Here is a 19,896-nt window from a genome sequence, read left to right on the forward strand (position 1 = left end):
GGGGGAGGGGAGGAAGAAACTAATTGAAATATCGCGAGGTTTTGAGAGGGAAAAGTCTGAGAAAGGAGGCGGGGGGAGCGATCGGTGCATGCGCTGTGAGGTCCGTCTGCCCGACCTTCAGCAGGGCCGGTACCACCATGTTCTGTCGAGCTACTATCGGAGGCTCTGCCGCCTGGGCTCTGCAGCCGCAATGGTACGCGACACCCGTGGGTAGCAGGACAGAGGCAGAATGGTCGGGGGGATTAACAAAATAGGCTTGGACGCCGGAGCGATAGAGCTTTGAGGACGTGGCAGCGTGAGGGTGGAAGAGGGTCGTAGGGCCCCGGCTAGGCCTGTTCCTCGGAGGCAAGGAGGCCCCGGGGGAAGCTCTGGCCTGCAGGATGGGCGGGAGGACGAGGAAGGCCACCCCAGGGACCTGTGCCCTGGGTGCGCAGACCCGAAATTGGTTCAGGGTCGGAGAGTCTACCCAGGTGGGTGGGGGAAGGGATGACCCTGAACCTCCGGCTTTAAGGGCAGTATGGATGAGGCCGCCACGGCGCGATTCCTAGAGCCCCAGAGGGTCAAGAGTGCAGAAGCCACCCTGAGAGCTAAAGGAAGGTCAAGGGCCCGGGTAGCCCCACGACTTCGTGATTTGCACATGGTAGGAGCTTTATGATACGCTTTTTGAATTAAGGATTAGGTATCTAAAAAGGGAGAAACTGTTGTTTTTAAAGATTTTTGAGTAAGAAGAGTCCGAAGAGGGAGACATACTGTAGTTTTTAAGGATTTTTGTGTGAGGGAGAGTGCTTAAAATATATGCTCATTGAATTAAGTTAGGTACCCAAAGAGGGAGAAATATTGAGGTTTTTAAAGATTCTTGTGTAAGAAAGATTGGGCCTGTAGTTTGGGTGCTGGAAAAGAATTAGGATTTTGCAGGAAATTATGTAGCAGACTTCCTTAGGAAGGTCACAAAGTACTAAAGCAATTATGTCCTAGGATCTGGGAGCAGAGTGCATGTGTGCCATTGTTTGCTGCCACACAGATTAAGGCTTTTAGGAGATTTGAAGGTATGTGTGTTCATGAACTTGTGTAGTTCTTGGACAAACTTTGGAGGCAGAAATAAAGATAGCGGTACTGGAATGCTGGCATACTGGAGATTATGCAAAATCTGGAAGAATTTAGCTATCTCTTGGAAAGAAATTACAGACCTTTCTGTAGGAAGTTTCAAGTTTTACAGTGAAAGAAAGTCTTGTTTTATGGTCTTTTTTAGGAGAATAAGGAGTGTTTCCCTATTGGCTGTATGAAGCAAAAATGGGGGGGGGAGATTTTGGTAGTCTTTTAAAAATCTTCATGTAAGCAACTAATTTATAATCAAAGGGGTGAAACGTCAGAACAGCTGGAGCAGTTAAATCCTTAAAGCTGTATAGATTTCTAGATTTTTTTTTTATCTTGAGATTTGAGAAGTAACTTTTTTAAGCTAGAAAATATTTTAACAAAATATTATCCATGTGGTTTTCAGAGGTCAGTGTAGGTCAGTCTGTTTGGGGACATAACAAAATAGTTTGGGGATTTTTTGGTTTTGGCTTTTTTTATTTTAACAAAGTAGTTCTTAAGTAAAACATTGTATTTGTTTTGCTGTATTAATATCACCTGTTAAATTTTATATGAAATTTTTATTTAAGTGGTTACTGTAGTTTAAACTGAAGTGAAAAATCTTCTGAAACCAAGGTCAAAACATATTCACATGGAATCCTTGACCTGTACTTTAACTGTAGCCAAGAGAATGTTTTGTAAAGTCTGATTTAAACTAGGACCCTCATTTGTAGAACCAACTAGACCAGAGAATTAGACTTAGAGCTGGAAGAAACCTTTGAAAGTGTCTTGTCTGATACCTTCATTTAACAGATAAGGAAACAGGCCCAGAGAAGTTAAATGATTTGCCCAGTAGAAGAGCTGGGATTCAAACCCAAGTCCTGACTGAAAACATAGGACTTTAAGACTATACTATTTAAGACTATATCCTAGAACCTCAAAAGTCTGGAGTCCTCTCCTCAGTGGTCTTTTTTACAGTGATGTGAGGTCTGCAGGTCATGAGCTCTCTTAAGCACCACTGTTACTCAAAGCTCATCTTTGCTTCCACTCTTCTCCCACCACAATTGTTTTCATCTGATTTTCATAATTTGTTGTTCTTGTTCATAGTTAACCTGCTTTTTGGATTTAAAATTTGAAAGTATATGTGTCTGAATGCACACTTGAGGTAAAATAGACCATGTAGGGGGGAAAAAAGGAACACCTGCTTACAGAAAAATGAAGAGATATTTACTTAGATATCATTTATGTAATTACAAATTGAATTTAGTTTTAAATCACCTTTTTGATATTGACTCTTATAGGCACTTTTAAAAGATTTTATCATTGCTTTTTTGCTTGAAAGACATACACAAACAAAATTATTTTATTGAATGGTTGCCATGTGCTGTTTATGGCTGTTAATGAATGATGATGCCAAATTAAAATATAACTTTAAGTCTTGCAAAGTATATTACACATAACACATTTGATCATAATAACCATGTAAAGAAGGTAGTACAGGGTATTATCCCAATTTGCAAATGTGATAGGTACCACATTTTAAGAACTTCATTTTGTCAACCCCTGATGTTTAATGCTGTACTATTTTTTTTTTTAAATAATTTTTAGAGAAAGACAAAAATCATTAATTTGAAGTGGTTGAGTATCTTTGTGTTTGTGAAGTATGATGGTTTGTAACCCAGATAGTTCAGTAAGTAAATCAATGAGCTGCTAACAAACATTATCAGAGACCTGAGGCTCTCTGGAAAATGACATCTTGTCCCTTCTCAAGTTCTACTCTCCCAGGTCTCACTCCTTCTTTTTCCATGTCTTTAGCCTCTTATGCTTACAACCACCAAAAGGATAAGCCTGAAACTAATTCAGTACAGCACTTTTTTTTTTTTTGCTTTTTGGAAGGCAGTTGGGGTTAAGTAACTTGCCCAAGGTCACACTGCTAGGGGGTGTGTGTGTGTAGTGTGTGTAGTGTGTGTGTGTGTGTGTAGTGTGTGTGTGTGTGTAGTGTCTGCGGTCGAATGCGAACTCAGGTTCTCCTGACTCCCAGGCCGGCACTCTACTCACTTCACCACCTAGCCACTCCCAGGAGATATTTTTTAAGCCCTTGATTATGTATAAGGATTATATAAATGTTGAGTTTGCATACTTAAGAGCATTTGCTATCTTTGCTTTTCTTTTTATATACTCAGTGCTTTTGATATGGTAAGCATTTAATAAACCTTTTTCATTCATTCACTTGGGAACACAAAGCAGTTCTTGCCTTCTAGGAGCTTGTTTAGATGTGAGTGATAAGTAAAACTCTAGACTTAATTGTTAAAAGAATCAGTATAGCAAGTGATAGTGATGTTGAAAAGAGAGGGGATCAAAACATATACAGGTATATTTTGGTAATTTGCAAAAACTTGTCTTTGATAATTTGTAAAACATATGTATATGGGGGGAACCTAAATTGATATATGAAAAGAGGACATTCTGTTATAAATAGGACATGAAATGTTATATATCACAATAAATCTGGAAAAGTAAGTTGGGGCCAGTTTTAAGTGTGAGGTATTTAATTTCAGGAGTAAAAAGGAGTCAGTCACTCAAGCAGGCCAATATTATAGATAAGTTTTTTTAAAAGAAATACATATAGATGAATATATATTTAAGTGTTGCAACAAGGTAGCAACAAAATTTCTTTTTATCTTGCACCCTTTTTTGTCATATTTTTAAAAAGGGTTTTGGTTTTGTTTTGTTTTTGTTTTTGGTGCTTTTTTTTTTAATATATCTTTCACTACCCACAAACCCAGTTTTCTTTATAACAAATAGATATGGTTGAGCAAAACAGATTAACACTTTGGATGTGGGAGAATACACGTCTCATTCTGTACTTCTGGTCTATCACCTGTCTCCCAAGAGATGGGAAATATATTTCATTATCAAAATGCTGAAGTCTTTAAAAATTGTTTTTTCCTCAATAATTATGATTATTGTATAAATAACATCTCTAAATCTATTATATCATAGTAGATATTTAATCAGTGCTTGTTGGTATTCGTCATTTCTTATAGCACAGTAATATCATTACATTTATATACCATAGTTGGTTGAGCTGTTCCCCCTTTGATAGGCACCTGTTGAGTTTCCAGTTCTTTGCTACAACAGAAAATGCTACTCAAAATATTATTTTATTTGTGTTACCTTTCTATCTGTTGACCATAATTAGGGTAGATGCCTAATTGGATTTCTTTGTACCGTTTAGTGGGGTTTATTTTAATCCAGTTCCAAGTTGCTTTCCAGAACAATTGAACCAGTTCACAATTTTGCCACAATGCACTAGTGTGTTCTTCTCCTACAACCCTTCCAACAATGTTATTTTCCTCTTTCATCATCTTTGCCAATTGCACGAGTGTGAAATAGAACTTCAGAGATGTATTAATATGTATTTCTCTTATTAGGTGATGAACATTTTTGCATAGAATTGTAAGAGGATTAAAATTGTTCCTATATTCTTTTGTTGTTCTATTCACAGTTAGTTGATTTTGTCCTCTTAGCAGCTTAGGTCATGATTCTTTGTCTCTGAACCTAGTTCAGAGTTTGCTGGCCTGTAATGGGTTAAGTTTAAAAATTCACCTCTTCTAGCCTCAGGCTCCTGGAATGTTTGTGAAAGAAAGGGAGTAGAGCCTGATACCGTAGCTTTATTCCATCCAGCTATCCTTCAAGGATGTCTGGGCTGCTATCTCTCACCTGGACTCAAACAATGAGTGCTCTTAGTCTCATGAAAGAAGAGGAGTTATTGCTAGTCTCCATTACTAAATTTCCAACCAGTCGTGTTATTCCCTGTACCTCAACTTTGTACTCAGTCTTGTACTCAGTCTTTGTACTCAGTCTTTAATCCCATGATTTATGCCATCTACCCTGTTCTGTTCTTTGTTCTATACTCCTCAAAACCTCTTTAAGGGGAATTATCTTCTTGCTTGGGATCTTTGGGCGTAAGTGAAGGCAAACCATTGACCCATTTATTGACAAGGAAATATGCCTCTGCTAATATTATCTTAGACATCTGCCTCAATTTACCCTTTTATTAAATTTCAGTTGCCACAGTTGGTAGTCTTTTCTACATTTAAGAAGCACCTATTTATATCCTTGGTTTATTATCTATGGGGAATGGCTCTTACTTTTATCAGTTCTCTATATGTCCTGAATGCCACCTTTTGTAAAAGAAGTAACAAGAATCTACATCCTTTAGCCTTAGTGAATTCATTCAGTCTTTCTTATGTAGCTACAAATTTAAAATAATTTGAAAGTAAATCAGTGCTTTAAAATTGTGGTTGTAAAAGTGAAATTAATTCAAATCTTCATCATCTGTGGTCTAAATTGTGATTTAAGTTAGTAGTTAATGTGGTTGACTTGGTTAGTGGTTCATTCTATAACTAGAACAGAGCATTTTTGGACTGTTGAAGAAAGTATGTTATTTGCATATTCAAGTAATTTTATTTAGGTATACATATATGCATACATGCACCAACAGGTACTGCCATGTGACCGGCACTATACTAGATAATTCTTCAGGTTAAAAATGTCAGACAAAGAGTTCTTTCCCTTGAGAAGTTTATAATCTAGTTGAAGAGATTAAATATTCTCTATCAGTTTTTGAGAGTGTGTGTGTGGTTTTGTCACAAGTGGGAAAACGCCAATTGTATTAAGGACTATAATTGTTAATGGAATAAAATTTGTTGAAAGGCAGATATAAAGATGAGACTTTGTAAAGGTAGTGGTATTTGACCAAAGCCTTAAAGGAAGTGTACAAGTGAAAAATTGGGACTCTGCCCTCTCTAAAAGAGGGTAATAGCATGACAAAGGCTCTGAGATGAGATTCATGTCACAAATGCGAAAGCTAGTCTTGTCAAACAGTGGTATCATCTTGTTGGAGTAGTGAGACAGGTAAAAAATGGCTATTTGATAAGAGAAACTTAAATGGTAGTTTAATATCAGATATATCAGGAGTTGAAGTATATTTTCAATAGTGTATTGAAAGAGTACTCTACTGTAGTCTATAGAGCCCCCCTGTAGGGGGCTTAAGGGAAAAGATGTGCAGAAGATTCACAGAGGATGAAAAATTGTGGAGAGGTTGATATATATCAATCAGTGAAACCAAAATATACTTCAAGAGTCATGATTCTGCTGTTCATAAAAATGGGGGGGGGAGCAAAGGCAGGGCTGTAATTTGGAGCCTGTTCAAACGGAGGGGAGATATTATTTAAAGTTTTCTCTTTATTTTCAGGATCCAAGTCAGAAATATGGCAACCCTAAAAGATAGTAAGTATTTTGTGTGTCTCAGTTTGTGTTTTAAGGAGAAATATTGGTTTCCAAAAGATTATTTTAGTCATTCCTTTGTGTCCTTGGGCAAGTCACTTTGGTTCCTGTTGTTTCCATTTACTCATCCATAAAATGAAGGGGCTAGACTAGATTGACTCTGAGGTACATTCCAAATCTAGTTCTATAATTCATTCCTTTTAAACTTAGTACTTTAACCCATGATATTTCTGAACTCAGTTATTAAGGTGGCTATATATATATACAGCGTGTTCAGCAAAAAATACAATGAAATGACATTTAGGAAATTTTGTTTATAGTTACAGCTGTGCCACTTTTGACAAGTCAGTTAAACTTTATGTACCTCATTTTCCTCAATTTTGAAATAATAAGAGATTAGACTAAATTATGTGTATGATCTTTTCTGGGCCTGAAGTCCTATGTTTTGTGTGACTTAACGGAGAATAAGAAAGAAATATGTGGGGTTTCCAGTGTACTTCTACACAACTAATTATGTATTATTTTTTGAGAATTTTAATTGTTCTAACTTCTGGGTATCTTCAGTTACCAGGAGATTGAAATCAATCAAAAACATCCAGAAAATCACCAAGTCTATGAAAATGGTGGCAGCTGCAAAGTATGCCCGAGCTGAGAGAGAGCTGAAACCAGCCAGAGTATATGGAGTTGGATCTTTGGGTAAGAGAAAAGTGCAATTGATTCTTAAGACGGAAAAGACTACTTTAAAGAGAAATAGCTGCATTAGCCTATTAAAAAACGTTCTTTAGAAATATTGCAGAAAAGCACTGAACTTGTAGTCAGACATTTCAATTCTGTTTCTTTTACATACTACCTAGGACCTACACAATCTTCTTTGGGAAGTCATTAAACCTCTGGGCTTCACTTTCTTCATCTGTTAAAGTAGGAGTTTGAACTAAATGATTTTTAATGATCTTTTTTTTTTCTTTTTTTTTTTTATTGGAGGGGGGGAGGTAGTGCAATTGGGGTTAAGTGACTTGCCCAAGGTCACATGTGAGGCTAGTTTTTGTGTTAAGTGTCTGAGGTCAGATTTGAACTCAGGTCCTCTTGACTCCAGGGCTAATGCTCTATTTGCTGCTCCACCTAGTCCCCCAGGATCTTTTCTTTAAAGGAAAACTAGATAAACAGAGAAGCTGTGGGATAGCATCATATAATAAGCTATGAAGTCCTCTTAGAAAATATAAAAAATAGAAAAGAGAGGCATGGTAAAGATCAACAAAGAGAAACAGAGGTGATACTATTATAGGAATATGCTACTGACCACAAGACAGAAAGAAGTACATGAGTTTATGAAACATTACAAATCTGTCTTTACTACCTCTTAGCAAGTAACTACTACTACTACTACTATTTACCCAGTCTTCCTCTGACCATTATTGGATGATCTCTCTTTTTTTTTTTTTTTTGGAGGGGGGAAGGCAGGGTAATTGGGGTTAAGTGACTTGCCCAAGGTCACATGGCCAACAAGTGTTAAGTGTCTCAGGTCAGATTTGAACTCAGGTCCTCCTGACTCCAGGGCCAGTGGTCTGCTGCACCACCTAGCTACCCTGATGATCTCTCTCTTATTGCCATATCTTGGTTCACAAAATCATTACTTGTTGTAGGCAACAGCCTCTTCCTCATAGGATCCATTTTGTCCTTTTATAGAAAAGCCTTTTATCTTTTATTTGACTGCAAGTCTTTGTTGGCCCTTCTCTTCCTTCCCTGGGTCACATTCTTCTGCCCTTTAACATTGTAAAAGAAGTTAGGATCTGCTACCTCATATACTTTTTAAAAAAAATTTTTTTAATTCTAAAGTATTCATGTTTTTTAAAAGAACTTTTCATCTTCCTTGATAATCTCAGGAAAGAAGAGAGTTCTCTTTGAGGAGAGAAAATAGCCTGTTTTTATGTTTTTGTTATGGAGCAGTTACTTGATCCTGACAGTCAAACATGAACTCTTATTGGGTCACTACAAAATTTCTTGTCTTTCATTCCTAATAAAACCAGATTCTCAGTCTGATAGTTCCTGGGGCTACTTCTTGGAGGAAACTTCTGACTTACTTTGACTAATATATTCATAGAAACTCCTTAAGTTGTTTTATTTACTTATGATATAAAGAAATAATACAAAATTTTCTCAGGAAGTAAGACTAGCCCCTCCAACTTCTTTGATCAGCTTCCCATCAAAGCCTAAAGCTATCCTTTCAACCTTGGTTACTTTTCCTATGTTCCTTTTAAGGTTCTTTTTTTTTTTCTATACTTATACCAACAGATCCATGATCTGATTGATAATAGCCTCTTGGGATCACAATCCATCCATCCATGCCTTCATATCCTCTGCCTTTCTTTTCCATGTCTTTCAAGAATCCTCCACAGAGAATCTGCTCAGTATGATGGAAGACTTTAGCTCTGTATATTTCAAGGCTACTTAAGCAGCTCTCTTTCTGTTATCTTGTTTTTTATGTAAGAATAGCTATTTTTCCAATCAAATGTTTACTGGAACATGTCTCTTGAACCTCTTCTTGCAAGTATGTCCTCATCTTTGGTAAATGCCTTTTATGTCCATCATTCCCCATAGGTCACAGGTGATTTTAATTTCAAAGATTGTAGTTTTATATTTCATAACCACACAAGAGCACTTGGGAGAATATTGGTTTTCAAAAAGATTGATCTTTTGCTCTGAGTATATACCCCAAATATACCTTTTGATGGACTAATGGGTAGTAATATACCATCCATTCACTTGTATGTCATATAGTCTGTACAATAAACACTTCATACATTTGGCTTTTCCTTTGTGATAGGTCATTTTTAAAAGAAAATTAATTCTATTGATTCCTCTTTCTTTTTATCACAGTCATTTTGTCAGCATATTCCAGATTGAACCCTCCCTTGTGACCAAAAAATTTTATGCAGAAATATCAAATATAGTGACCACATCTAACAGTGTATGCAGTAGTCTAACCTATTCCTTGTCTTTCTCCTGTAAAGAGAAATAACCTATATTCCAAGACCCCTTGTTTTTTCAACTACTTCCAATTCAACTTCAATGACCTTATTTGCGTTGTTGTACTCACTGTGTATAGTGTTCTCTTATTTCAGTTTATTTCACTCCAAGTCACTTCATACAAATCTTCCCATGTTTCTCTTAATTCTTCATATCCTATATTATTTCATGATAATGTTATATTCATATACCTCAGTTCTTCTCTTCTCCCATTGGCAGACATCTGCTTCATTTCCATTTCTTTGTTACTACAAAAAGTACTGCTGTGAATATTTTGGTATACCCTTTATTTCTTTCTCTGATTTCTTTCGGGTTGTATTCTCTTTATAGGGTCACCGAGTCAAAAGGTATGGACAGTTAGTAATTTTTCTTAGATAATTCCATATTGATAGCTTCAACAGCGGGATCACTTCTCTACTCAGCCAGTAGTTTATTAGGTAGGCTGTGTTCCCAGAGCCCCTTCAACATTGGCTGATCCCATTTATTTTCATCTTTGCCAGTTTGCATGATGTTAGGTTAAATAAAAGTTTTTATATTTCTCTTAATATTTGTTTTGGTGCATGTTTTTATGTGGTCATGTATATTTTCACTTTGGGAGGAAATATTCTTTTTTTTCTTTTTTGGCCTCTCATTAAATAATGGCTCTGGTGTTATATATTCGTGTCAGTTCCTTCCATCTTCTGTCACTCACTAAGATGGGGCTTCCCTGAATATATGGAGGCCATTCTTTCCCATTGCTGGTAGCACTTTCCCTCATACCTCCCAGCTCACTGATATCAGTGAAAGAGTTGGAATACTTCTTGCTTCCTCTTGCTATTTCCATACTTATCCTCTACTGATATCAAACTTAATACAGATCCTGGTGGTTGTTATCTGTCCACCAACTGCTAGGATATTTTCCCTCCATTTTCAGTGAATTCATATGTGTCTCAAGTTTTCCTCTCTACCCTAGTTAGTCCATTCCCTCTAATTTGATGAATGAGGAAACAGTAAAGTACAAAGATTAAGAAACCTAACCATGGTTGAGGTACTAGTTTGTAACACACCTTGACCTAGAACCTGGGTGTTTCAAATGCCATGCTGGTGCTTTTTCCACTATTTCCTTGCTCTCAATGTCCTACACTACAAAATTTAACATTTGATTTTATATTATTTGTAATTACTTCCTTGTGTTTTTTTTTTTTAAGTTCCTTGAAGGCACAAATCATGTCTGATACTTTTTCTCTTAACCTCTAGAACTCAAATAGAAACTGATTAGGAAACCACTAATTAAGATTATCTGTGTTATATGTTTATTTTGTCAAGCATTTCCCAATTACGTTTTAATCTGGGTCAAACCAACTGGGGAGTTTTGTGGGACAGCTTGGGGGCTTTGAGTTTGACACTTCTCCAGAATGTTTATCATTGTGTTAAACATCAAATATTTAGTCCTTGGTGGTGGTCTGTGAATTTTAGCTATAGTAAGACAGGAATTTTGGATTTATTTCAGGAATATTATGCTACCTCACAGTTATTTTCCTGAATGAGGGTGGTGATTTTTAAAATATTAATTACTGAATTTCAGTATGAATTAAGACTAGGAACTTCTAGGGAAGGGACAGTGCAGAAGGAAAACCATGTTTTAGAAGGGAAAAAAAATTATTTTTTTAAATCTCATTAAGCCCAGTGTATGATAAAATGAAAACCCACCTTTCACTATTAAAATTAAGATTTATTTTTGCCGATAGTGATGTGGAACTCCTTTTTCTCCCCTCTTCTCTTCTCCTTCACTCTCCTTTCTTTCAAGTGAAAAGATAATTTCACTTTCCTCATGTCATTAACAAAGCACTTCCCTTTGATAAATTGGAGAGAATCCTTGGGAAGGCAACCACTGTGATAAAAGGACCTTAAGTACATGCCATATAAAAATCAGATGAAAGAACTGGGGATACGTGGCGTGTAAGAATTCTGTGACCTCTTTATTGCATCTAAAAATTCTGTGACCTCTTAACTACTTTACTATAGATGATCCTGACTTTCGATAGGGACTGATTGCAAGAGTGTTATCATTGATGCTTTTGCTTTTATTCATCATTGCTATTTTACATCCCCAGACCTCCTGTAAATTACCTCTGATCATACCACCACTGCTTGAATTGTATATGTTTTTTAGAGGATTTTTATGCTATTGAATTTTAAAACTTTATTTTGTATGAAGTTCCTCCTCCATTGTTGCTTATCCTAGGCTTTTTCTTGTAGAATTTTAGTCGATGGGCTTTTTTATCCTTGGATTCTTTAGAAATTTGCTTTTCCAATCTCATAGGTTCATGTTAGACTGTTGCCCACTTTTCTCTCTTCCATCACAAATGATAAGAGGAAATAGTAATTCTGTTCAAGGTTTCTGTCATTTCTGTTCCTGTAACCAAAATTTCCCTGTTGACAAGAATCAGATCCAGAATTGAATTTCACCATATTTGTCCTTTCACCTTTTAAAAATGTTTTAATTAAAGTTACAAAGTTAAGCTACTCTTGTCAGAGAAAACTCTAGCAGTTGTCTGAATTATTGAGGTTTCCCATTATACTATATCATGCCTCTGTGCAGGCTTATGATTGTATTTCTCACCTATTCTTTCTATGTAGGTAGTCAATAGAATAGGGGATGAGGACTAGACCTATGATTTCATTTGTATGGGGAAGCCTAGAGCAAAGAAATGCCTTCTACCAATACAAATTGGCAAGTTCTCTGAAATTTAAGTCTTTGAGAAGTATCTAAAGCCCTGTGAGGTTAATTACTTAACCAGTGACAGAGCCACATGTGTCAGAGGCAGAACATAAGCTTATGTGTTCCAGACTTTGAGGTCAGCTCTCTATACACAATGCTTTGTAGCCTCACATATTGTGTAGTATATATACTCTTATAAAAATCACTTTTATTTTCCTCCTGTAGCCATATTCTCTCCATCATACTTCTTTCCTTTGAACTCTGGATTTTTTTTCCCCACATGAGCATATCTTATTAATAGATACTAATAACTACCCTTCCCCTTTGACCTATCTTTATTTTGGAAAAAGTTACCTATCCAGAGTCATGGGTTTCCCATCATAAATTTCAGCCTACCAAGTCCCCAGTGGAATCAAATTTGCATGCTTGTGTTAGGACCTCTATTTTATCTTATTTCCTAAACTTTGGATTCTTATATATAGACATTTGAGATTAGTGGTTTTAATGCTGTCTTATTTCTTGGATTTTTTTCCTTCTGCAAACTATTTGCTAGGGTATGTAGTTTAGTGAAAATAAGTTTTATCCTTTCTTGCATCGTTTTCCAATTAAAGTACTTTCTATTAGATTTGTAAGACAGCAGGCAAATACTTTTTTGTCTTTTACAAAGGGTTATTTATTTCAAAGATATACCTAAAATAAATATACAAACATTTCCCCTAACACTTTAGGGCACAAGCTCCTCTATACTATATCTCTGGAAAGAGTAAACTAACACTTAGCATGCTTTGTACATGGCAGTAGACCCACCAATTTTACATCCAAAGCAGCATGTCCTTGTTAACATTTAGTTTCAATTTAATGGGTCCCATAGCACACTTGAATACAAAAAGCTGCAACTCAGGTCTGGTTGTGCTGAATAGGGCTGCCATTGCAGATCTGGTGAGAATGAACTGCAGGGTTGTAAATTTCCATCTGCTCTTGTGTGTCCTGTGTATGACAAATACATTCTTACCAGATTTTTTTAGCTATGTTCTCTCCTGGCCAGGAGCCTGTCATTCAGTCCTGCATCTTCTTAATCAGCTATTTATATTGTTCTCAATTCTTTTTTCTTCTATACTTCCTGCCATCAGTGAGCAGCAATGATGAAGACAGTACCAATTATGCTTCCCTTGTCTTAAGTTTCTTGCCTTAGGCTTTGTAATCCTTAGTATACACTCTCTAGATTCTAATATCATTTGTGCTTCTGAGTTACTATAAATGGGTAGTAGTATTTTGACAGATTGGTATGTTATTCTCTGTTATGTCTTAGATACATGCCTCTGGAAGACAACAGACCCCTCTGTTATTAATGAGATTGACAAATGAGACTGTTCAGATGTCTTTATTATATGCTAGACTTTAGTTCTATTGAGTATTCTTGGAGAGTAGAAGACTTTTGGATGAGGGCTTTGAATTTTTATGTGAAGTTTTTTTATAGAATATGACCCATATTGTAAGAAGTATTGAAATAGTGTCATTTTTTTTAAAATTGTTATTGAGATTACTTGGATTTTGATGGCTATTTTTAAAACCGGCCAATTCTTCCTTTGTTAAACTATTGCTATTCATGATTAAATCTACTTATTTTCCTTTTTTTTTTTTAAGCTCTTTATGAAAAAGCTGATATTAAGGCTCCAGAAGACATGAAGAAACACCTCATTATTGGTGTATCTTCAGATCGAGGCCTTTGTGGTGCTATCCATTCCTCAGTTGCTAAACTGATGAAAAATGAGGTTGCTACCCTCACAGCAGCTGGTAAGGAAGTTATGATTGTTGGAGTTGGTGACAAAATCAGAGGCATACTTCATAGGTAAGTGTTTATTGCAGACTTTGGTCAAAAATAGAAAGCAGAATTTCTTTGAAATAATAGTGAAAAGGGAAGGCACTGGACTTGGAGTAAGAAGACCTGAGTACAAGTGATGATTGTTACCTGCTAGATACTTGATAATTGACAGGTCACCCATTCTCCTTAAGATTCAATTCTTTATCCATTATAAGGTATGATCCTTTTACTACCCAATTCAAAGAGCTTTTATAAAGAAAGTGTTTTATAAATTGGCAGTTACTCTAGGTGGGGCTTTATATTTTTTCTGTTCATTGTTTTCCATAATGTGACTCTTAAAAAATACTTTTTTTTAACCATGTTTTCTGCTTCTTTCCTTCTTCCCCATTGCTATACATTAAATAATACAGAGCCTGTCAGAAGTTGTTGGCATTAGTTCATAAACATTCTGTTCTGAAGCTGTCTTAACATGAGTACTTAAGATTAAGACTGATTTAAGATGATAGTTAAAATGTCTATCCAGAAGATAGGTCCCATTAGTGAGGTACAAAGGTGATTTCCAATGTCCCTTCCAATGCTAAAGCTTGTAATCTTTCAAAACAGAAAAATAAGGAAAGGGAGAAATGAAATGAAAAGAATTAAGTATAATACTAGGCCAAAGGTTCTTAACCTGGGATCTGTGAGCTTTTTTAATTTTTATAGTTCAGTAAATCATATTTCAGTGTAATTATTTTCCTTCATAATCCTAAGTATTTTGTTTTATGCATTTTTAAAAACGTTATTCTGAGAATGGTTCCACTAGCCTTAGCAAAATGCCAAAAGCTGTTCGTAACACGAAAAAGGTTAAGGACCATTGCTTTACTGCTACCACATTAGCCCTTTACAGTTGCCAAGAATAGGAGGGAAAGCATGTCCAGAATAGGTGGTGAACTTCAGGAAAACCCACAGAGAGCTCTGTGGGATATTTTCCACATTGTCCCTTTTGATCTGTAGTATTTGACTAAACTAATTACAGTGACTTTAATAGAGACATGATTTTGTTTTAGAACTCACTCTGACCACTTCTTGGTGACATTTAAAGAAGTGGGGAGGAAGCCCCCTACCTTTGGAGATGCTTCAGTCATTGCACTTGAACTACTAAATTCTGGGTATGAATTTGATGAAGGATCTATTATCTTCAATAGATTCAGGTAACATAACTTTTTTTAAGTGAAAGACTTATAAAATGTATTAATATGAACAGAATTATTTCACATAAGTATATCACTAATCACAAATACATGGGGGCATGTTTTAAACAAATTATTTTGAAAATTATATTTATTTTCATCTTTTTTAGGTCCGTTATCTCATATAAGACTGAAGAAAAACCCCTCTTTTCCCTAAATACCATTGCAAATGCTGGTAAGTATTAAAATTTAAGAACATGTTTTCAGTGTCATAAAATATTTTGTCATTCAGTAGGCATTTAATCATTTCACAACGTGCCTAGCATTAGGGGAGACAGATAAATAAGAAATGGTCTTTGCCCCTCAGGGCTTAGGTAGAGATTTGTGTTAAAGATTAGGAATCAGATATTGAAGGAAATTCTCATGGCAGAGGCTAAGGAAGAATATTGCATACTTCGTACAGTATGATCACTACATTGAATATCTTTGCTAAGTCGTTTTTCCTTGTAAGAAAGGAGAGTTTAATCTATCTGCCCAGGGGTGGCAAGGGAAGAAAAAGATCCTAAATGATGTTACAGAATGAGCACTGAAGGCTTGCTTTCAGTGCTAAAAACAAGGCCCTTTTGTAGGAATTTCTTAACATTGGGAGAAATTCATTTGTCTCAGCAAAATCTCAGTCCATCTTGATTGATTCCTAATTGCTGTGATCACCTATATTTATAACATTGTTTTGTTTTACTTATCTAAATACTCATGAATATGTGATCTCATCAAGATGGATGACTATTACTTCCAGTAAAACAAATTACAAATCATCAATGCCAGTGGGATGCTTTTACATGTCTTCCCATGTGTTCACAAGGAGTCCACCCAACATTTGGGGGTCCTGACTTGCTTTCTTCTGACATCATGAGAATACCAATAAATCACACAGGTTATCCCTTGCTCTTGCCAAGTAACCAGCATCTTTTTTGTTCAAATACTCAATGAGACCTTTATAAATCATGTTTATGTGCAGTTTGCAGCCTTTTACACCCACCTTTAAATGCTTCAGTCATTACTTTTGAGTGATAACTCTTTTCACTTCTTTGGAGACTGTAGTGTTCCCTGACCATCATACAATAACTTCCAACAGAATATTTGTATTTAAAATGGACCTTTATTTCTAGGAGTACTTTAATTACTAACTTAATTTCAATACTTAGTCTTATTCCAAGTGTTTAGAAGTTAAATGTACAATAATTCCTGGTGAAGTTGATTTTATTTTTTTAAAAACTTGATTTTTCTTTATTGATACTGTCTCATGATTCCCAATTCCAGTAAGTCAGTTTTGAAGTTAACTCAATAAATTTCAAAGCAATTTCTAATTCTTCCTTTCTGTTATGAGTGCCTAAAGTTTTCTCATTCTGTGGAGCAACATTTTCATATTTCTCGCAAAATGCAAACTCTTATTTGAAAGTAATTCAGTAGACAGTTCTTTCAACGATAACAGAAAGGTGATTGATTAGGGTATAGGACGAAACATTTTTATATATAGCATTGAAAAAAAATGTTTTGATTAACTGTGCATATTTGTTACAAGAATTTTTTTTCCCATTTTTCCCCCAGTGTGGCATGGACTGAAAGGAAGAAAATAGATTTCATTTTTTTTTTTTAATAAGAGTTGGATGCTGATTTCTTTTTCCTTTTTAAAAAATACTACTTGTTATATGAAATAGCTCTTTGCGAGGAGGAGAAAGTATACTAGGGATAACTGACAATGTAAGAAACAGAAGACATCAATAAAACTTATTCTTAAAAACCATAGAAGTGCTGAGGGGTTGCTATAGATGTGATATGTTACATGTACTTTTGGATGAAGGCACTGTATTATTAGTTTTACTTAACTATTTTACTTTGTTACAAGAAAACTCTCACAAAGTGGGAGTGATATATGGCTTTGTGATCTCCCATGAGGTTTTAGCATTACTCTTTTAATTGGATTCTTTGAGGTTAAATAAAAAGCTCTGGAAAGATATAAAATACACTGCCTATTGTAATCCACTGAAACATTAATAATATATTGTTCTAGAGATGTGTTCAGTCTGAGTAATAGAAGTGAAAATGTTGGAACAAAAGCATTCTGACCTGTCATATCAACTTTGATCATAAAAATGAGTTTTCATTATTATATCAGTACTAAGTTTGTTGTTTTAAAACTATTAACTTGTCTTAACAGAGAGTATGAGTATTTATGATGACATTGATGCTGATGTGTTGCAAAACTATCAAGAGTATAGCCTGGCAAACATCATCTACTACACTCTTAAGGAGTCTACCACCAGTGAGCAGAGTGCAAGAATGACAGCTATGGACAATGCTAGCAAGAATGCCTGTAAGAATACTATATTGAGTAAATTCAATAGCCTAGAAACATAAAGATGTTATTGAAATTCCATACTTGTAACTTTTTGAGTGGTAATGACATTAAAATTATATGAAGAAATGTGACAACATCTCAATCAGTGACAAGGTCTTCTCTGTTGTCACTGTTTTGTAACATAATCTTGGATTACTTTTGCCCAAACTTTTAAAAAATTTATACAATATTAGTACCACCTGGCTTATGTATCTTTCTCATAAGAAAGAAATGAAATGAAATTACTTTAAAAAGGTACTATGTAATTGAAGCTTTTTTATTACAAAAGTATACCTATCTTGTTTAAGTGGTAAAGATATACTTTGAGGTGTTGGAAGTGGTTACCCTGAATAAGGACAGAGACTCTATACTTAATCTTTTAAGAAGATAACTAGTGTTTTAGTACTAGTAACTCGTCTTATTTTTAGGGCTCTTAGGCAACCTAATTTTCTGAGCTAGGCTAAAAAATGCTTTGCTGTTTGATTCTTTGTCAAATTGTGTATGTATGTGTGTATGCACATATATATATAATATGTTTGATGGGGTTTGTTTTTGTTTTTTTTGTAGCTGAAATGATTGATAAGTTGACTTTGACATTTAACCGTACTCGCCAAGCTGTCATCACAAAGGAGTTGATTGAAATCATCTCTGGTGCTGCAGCTCTGTAAGTATTTGTTTAGATTTTATATTGATATAGTTCCTGCATCCCCATTTTCTGTTAATTTTAGTCTTTGGTTACTGAAATTTGAGGGTAACAAAAATTGCCTGATTTAATAATGCCAGAGCAAGGCAGAAAACAAAGACCTGATGAAGATGAGTTTTTCTCCAGTGTGTTCTGGCTAACATGACTGAATAGTAAAGCTCAAATTCTTTTATAAATGACTATGTTGTCATTTTTACCATTATCAGATTAATAAGAAATTGTTGGTCTTTAGAAAGATGAAGCTACAGCAAACGGTCTCCAATAAGCTATCTCTGTATGATAAAGTAGCAGTGAAAAAAGTGCTGAAAGCTGCCTGTATAACATATCTAGCTACATGTACCTAGTATCAATGTAAGATCGTAGACTGCCTACAGAGGGGCTAACCAGCCCAGATGGGAATGGAGCAGGTGAAAGCTTATATGCCAGTCACCAGTGGGACTGGATTCACACATAGCCCTTGCACTTCCAGCCTAAATGATAGTGAAATACCCAACTTTTAAAAAGAAGAAAAGAAAGAAATGAGTGAAAAAGAAATGCAGGAAGAGTATACATGGCCTTTCTAGGAATATTGCTGTGAAATGAAGCAGGTGTAAAGTGATAGTTGTAGGGGTGTCAGAATCAAATGAAGGATTTCTTTAAGGATGGAAGATATGTAGTCATGCATGAAGATGGTGGTATAGCACCAGTGGATAAAGAAACACTAGATATGAAAAGGCTCAAATGTTAGAGGGAGCATGCCCCTTGCATAAAATAAAGGGGGGGGGGGGCAATGAGATCAAGATGCCTAATAGAAAGATTAGCCTTTGCAAGAAGGACCAACCCTTTCCTTACAAACTATGGGAGCTCCTGCAGTCCCACAGGGGAGATGATACATGTGTAGAAACAAACACGAGGCAGAATTTAACATGTACGCTGAAACAGGTATCATCACTTCTGTAGGATTGCAACTCATGGAGTGGTGGTGGGGTAGAGAAACACTGTTAGGAAACGTACAGAGGAAAGCATAGGGCTTACTTAATTCTATGCTTCCTTAATACCTAGGATACTTCAGACAAACCTAAAGCTTCAAAGACTGTTCTAAAAGATAATCACTTCAGTTGCCTGTGCCCCACTCACTTGCTACCTGCCTTTTCTCAGTTTCTTATCCATGGCTTCTGATTAGCCATTGTAACTCCTAAGTCTGTACTTCATCCTGTACAAGCACTTTGTGACTGCTAAAGGTCTTGATTCCTCAGGTGGGAGAAGACCTACAAATAACATTTTTGTGCTAGTATACCTCTATGGAACAACATCTAGATAATTAGAAAGTGATCTAAGAAGTTAGCAAATTGAAAATTTTCTCTTTTGTGATGTATACTTTGCTCCTCCCGTAAAAATATTATCTGTGCAGTTAAAGGTAGGTTGTGAACATGACAGATTAGCTTGCATAGAAACCAGGAAATGACCTTTATTCTGAATAGAGCATTTAATTTTTATTGCCTATGTGTGTTTTTATATTCATCAATAAAACATGAATGAAATGCAGCATTTATTGATTCTGAGTGCTGCCCATGGGTACAACATTTTTATTGTTTGTGTGTTATGCATAGTTTGCATGGAGAAAGTTTATAGTTTCTAACCAAAATGAAATTCATAACTTATATGTGTAAATGATTGATTGATAAAGCTATGTAGGAATGTTTGAAATTTATATATATAACTTTTTAGGTAGAGTTG

At 35.6% G+C, this 19,896-nt stretch overlaps 1 protein-coding gene across 1 annotated transcript; it reads left to right on the top strand.

Annotated features, from left to right (window-relative positions):
- Positions 1-58: 58 nt before the first annotated feature.
- On the top strand, positions 59-18,145 carry LOC138175823 (ATP synthase subunit gamma, mitochondrial). The gene is made up of 8 exons (XM_069106330.1): positions 59-193; positions 6,332-6,366; positions 6,928-7,059; positions 13,733-13,937; positions 14,957-15,100; positions 15,250-15,314; positions 17,298-17,453; positions 18,045-18,145. The coding sequence occupies exons 1-8, from the start codon at positions 138-140 to the stop codon at positions 18,143-18,145; spliced, it is 894 nt and encodes a 297-aa protein (XP_068962431.1). The 5' UTR covers positions 59-137.
- Positions 18,146-19,896: the final 1,751 nt, after the last annotated feature.

Source organism: Petaurus breviceps, unplaced genomic scaffold (assembly GCF_028583685.1).
Source record: "Petaurus breviceps papuanus isolate PSGF00001 unplaced genomic scaffold, PetGlider_PUasm1.0 79, whole genome shotgun sequence".
Classification (NCBI taxonomy): Eukaryota; Metazoa; Chordata; class Mammalia; order Diprotodontia; family Petauridae; genus Petaurus; species Petaurus breviceps.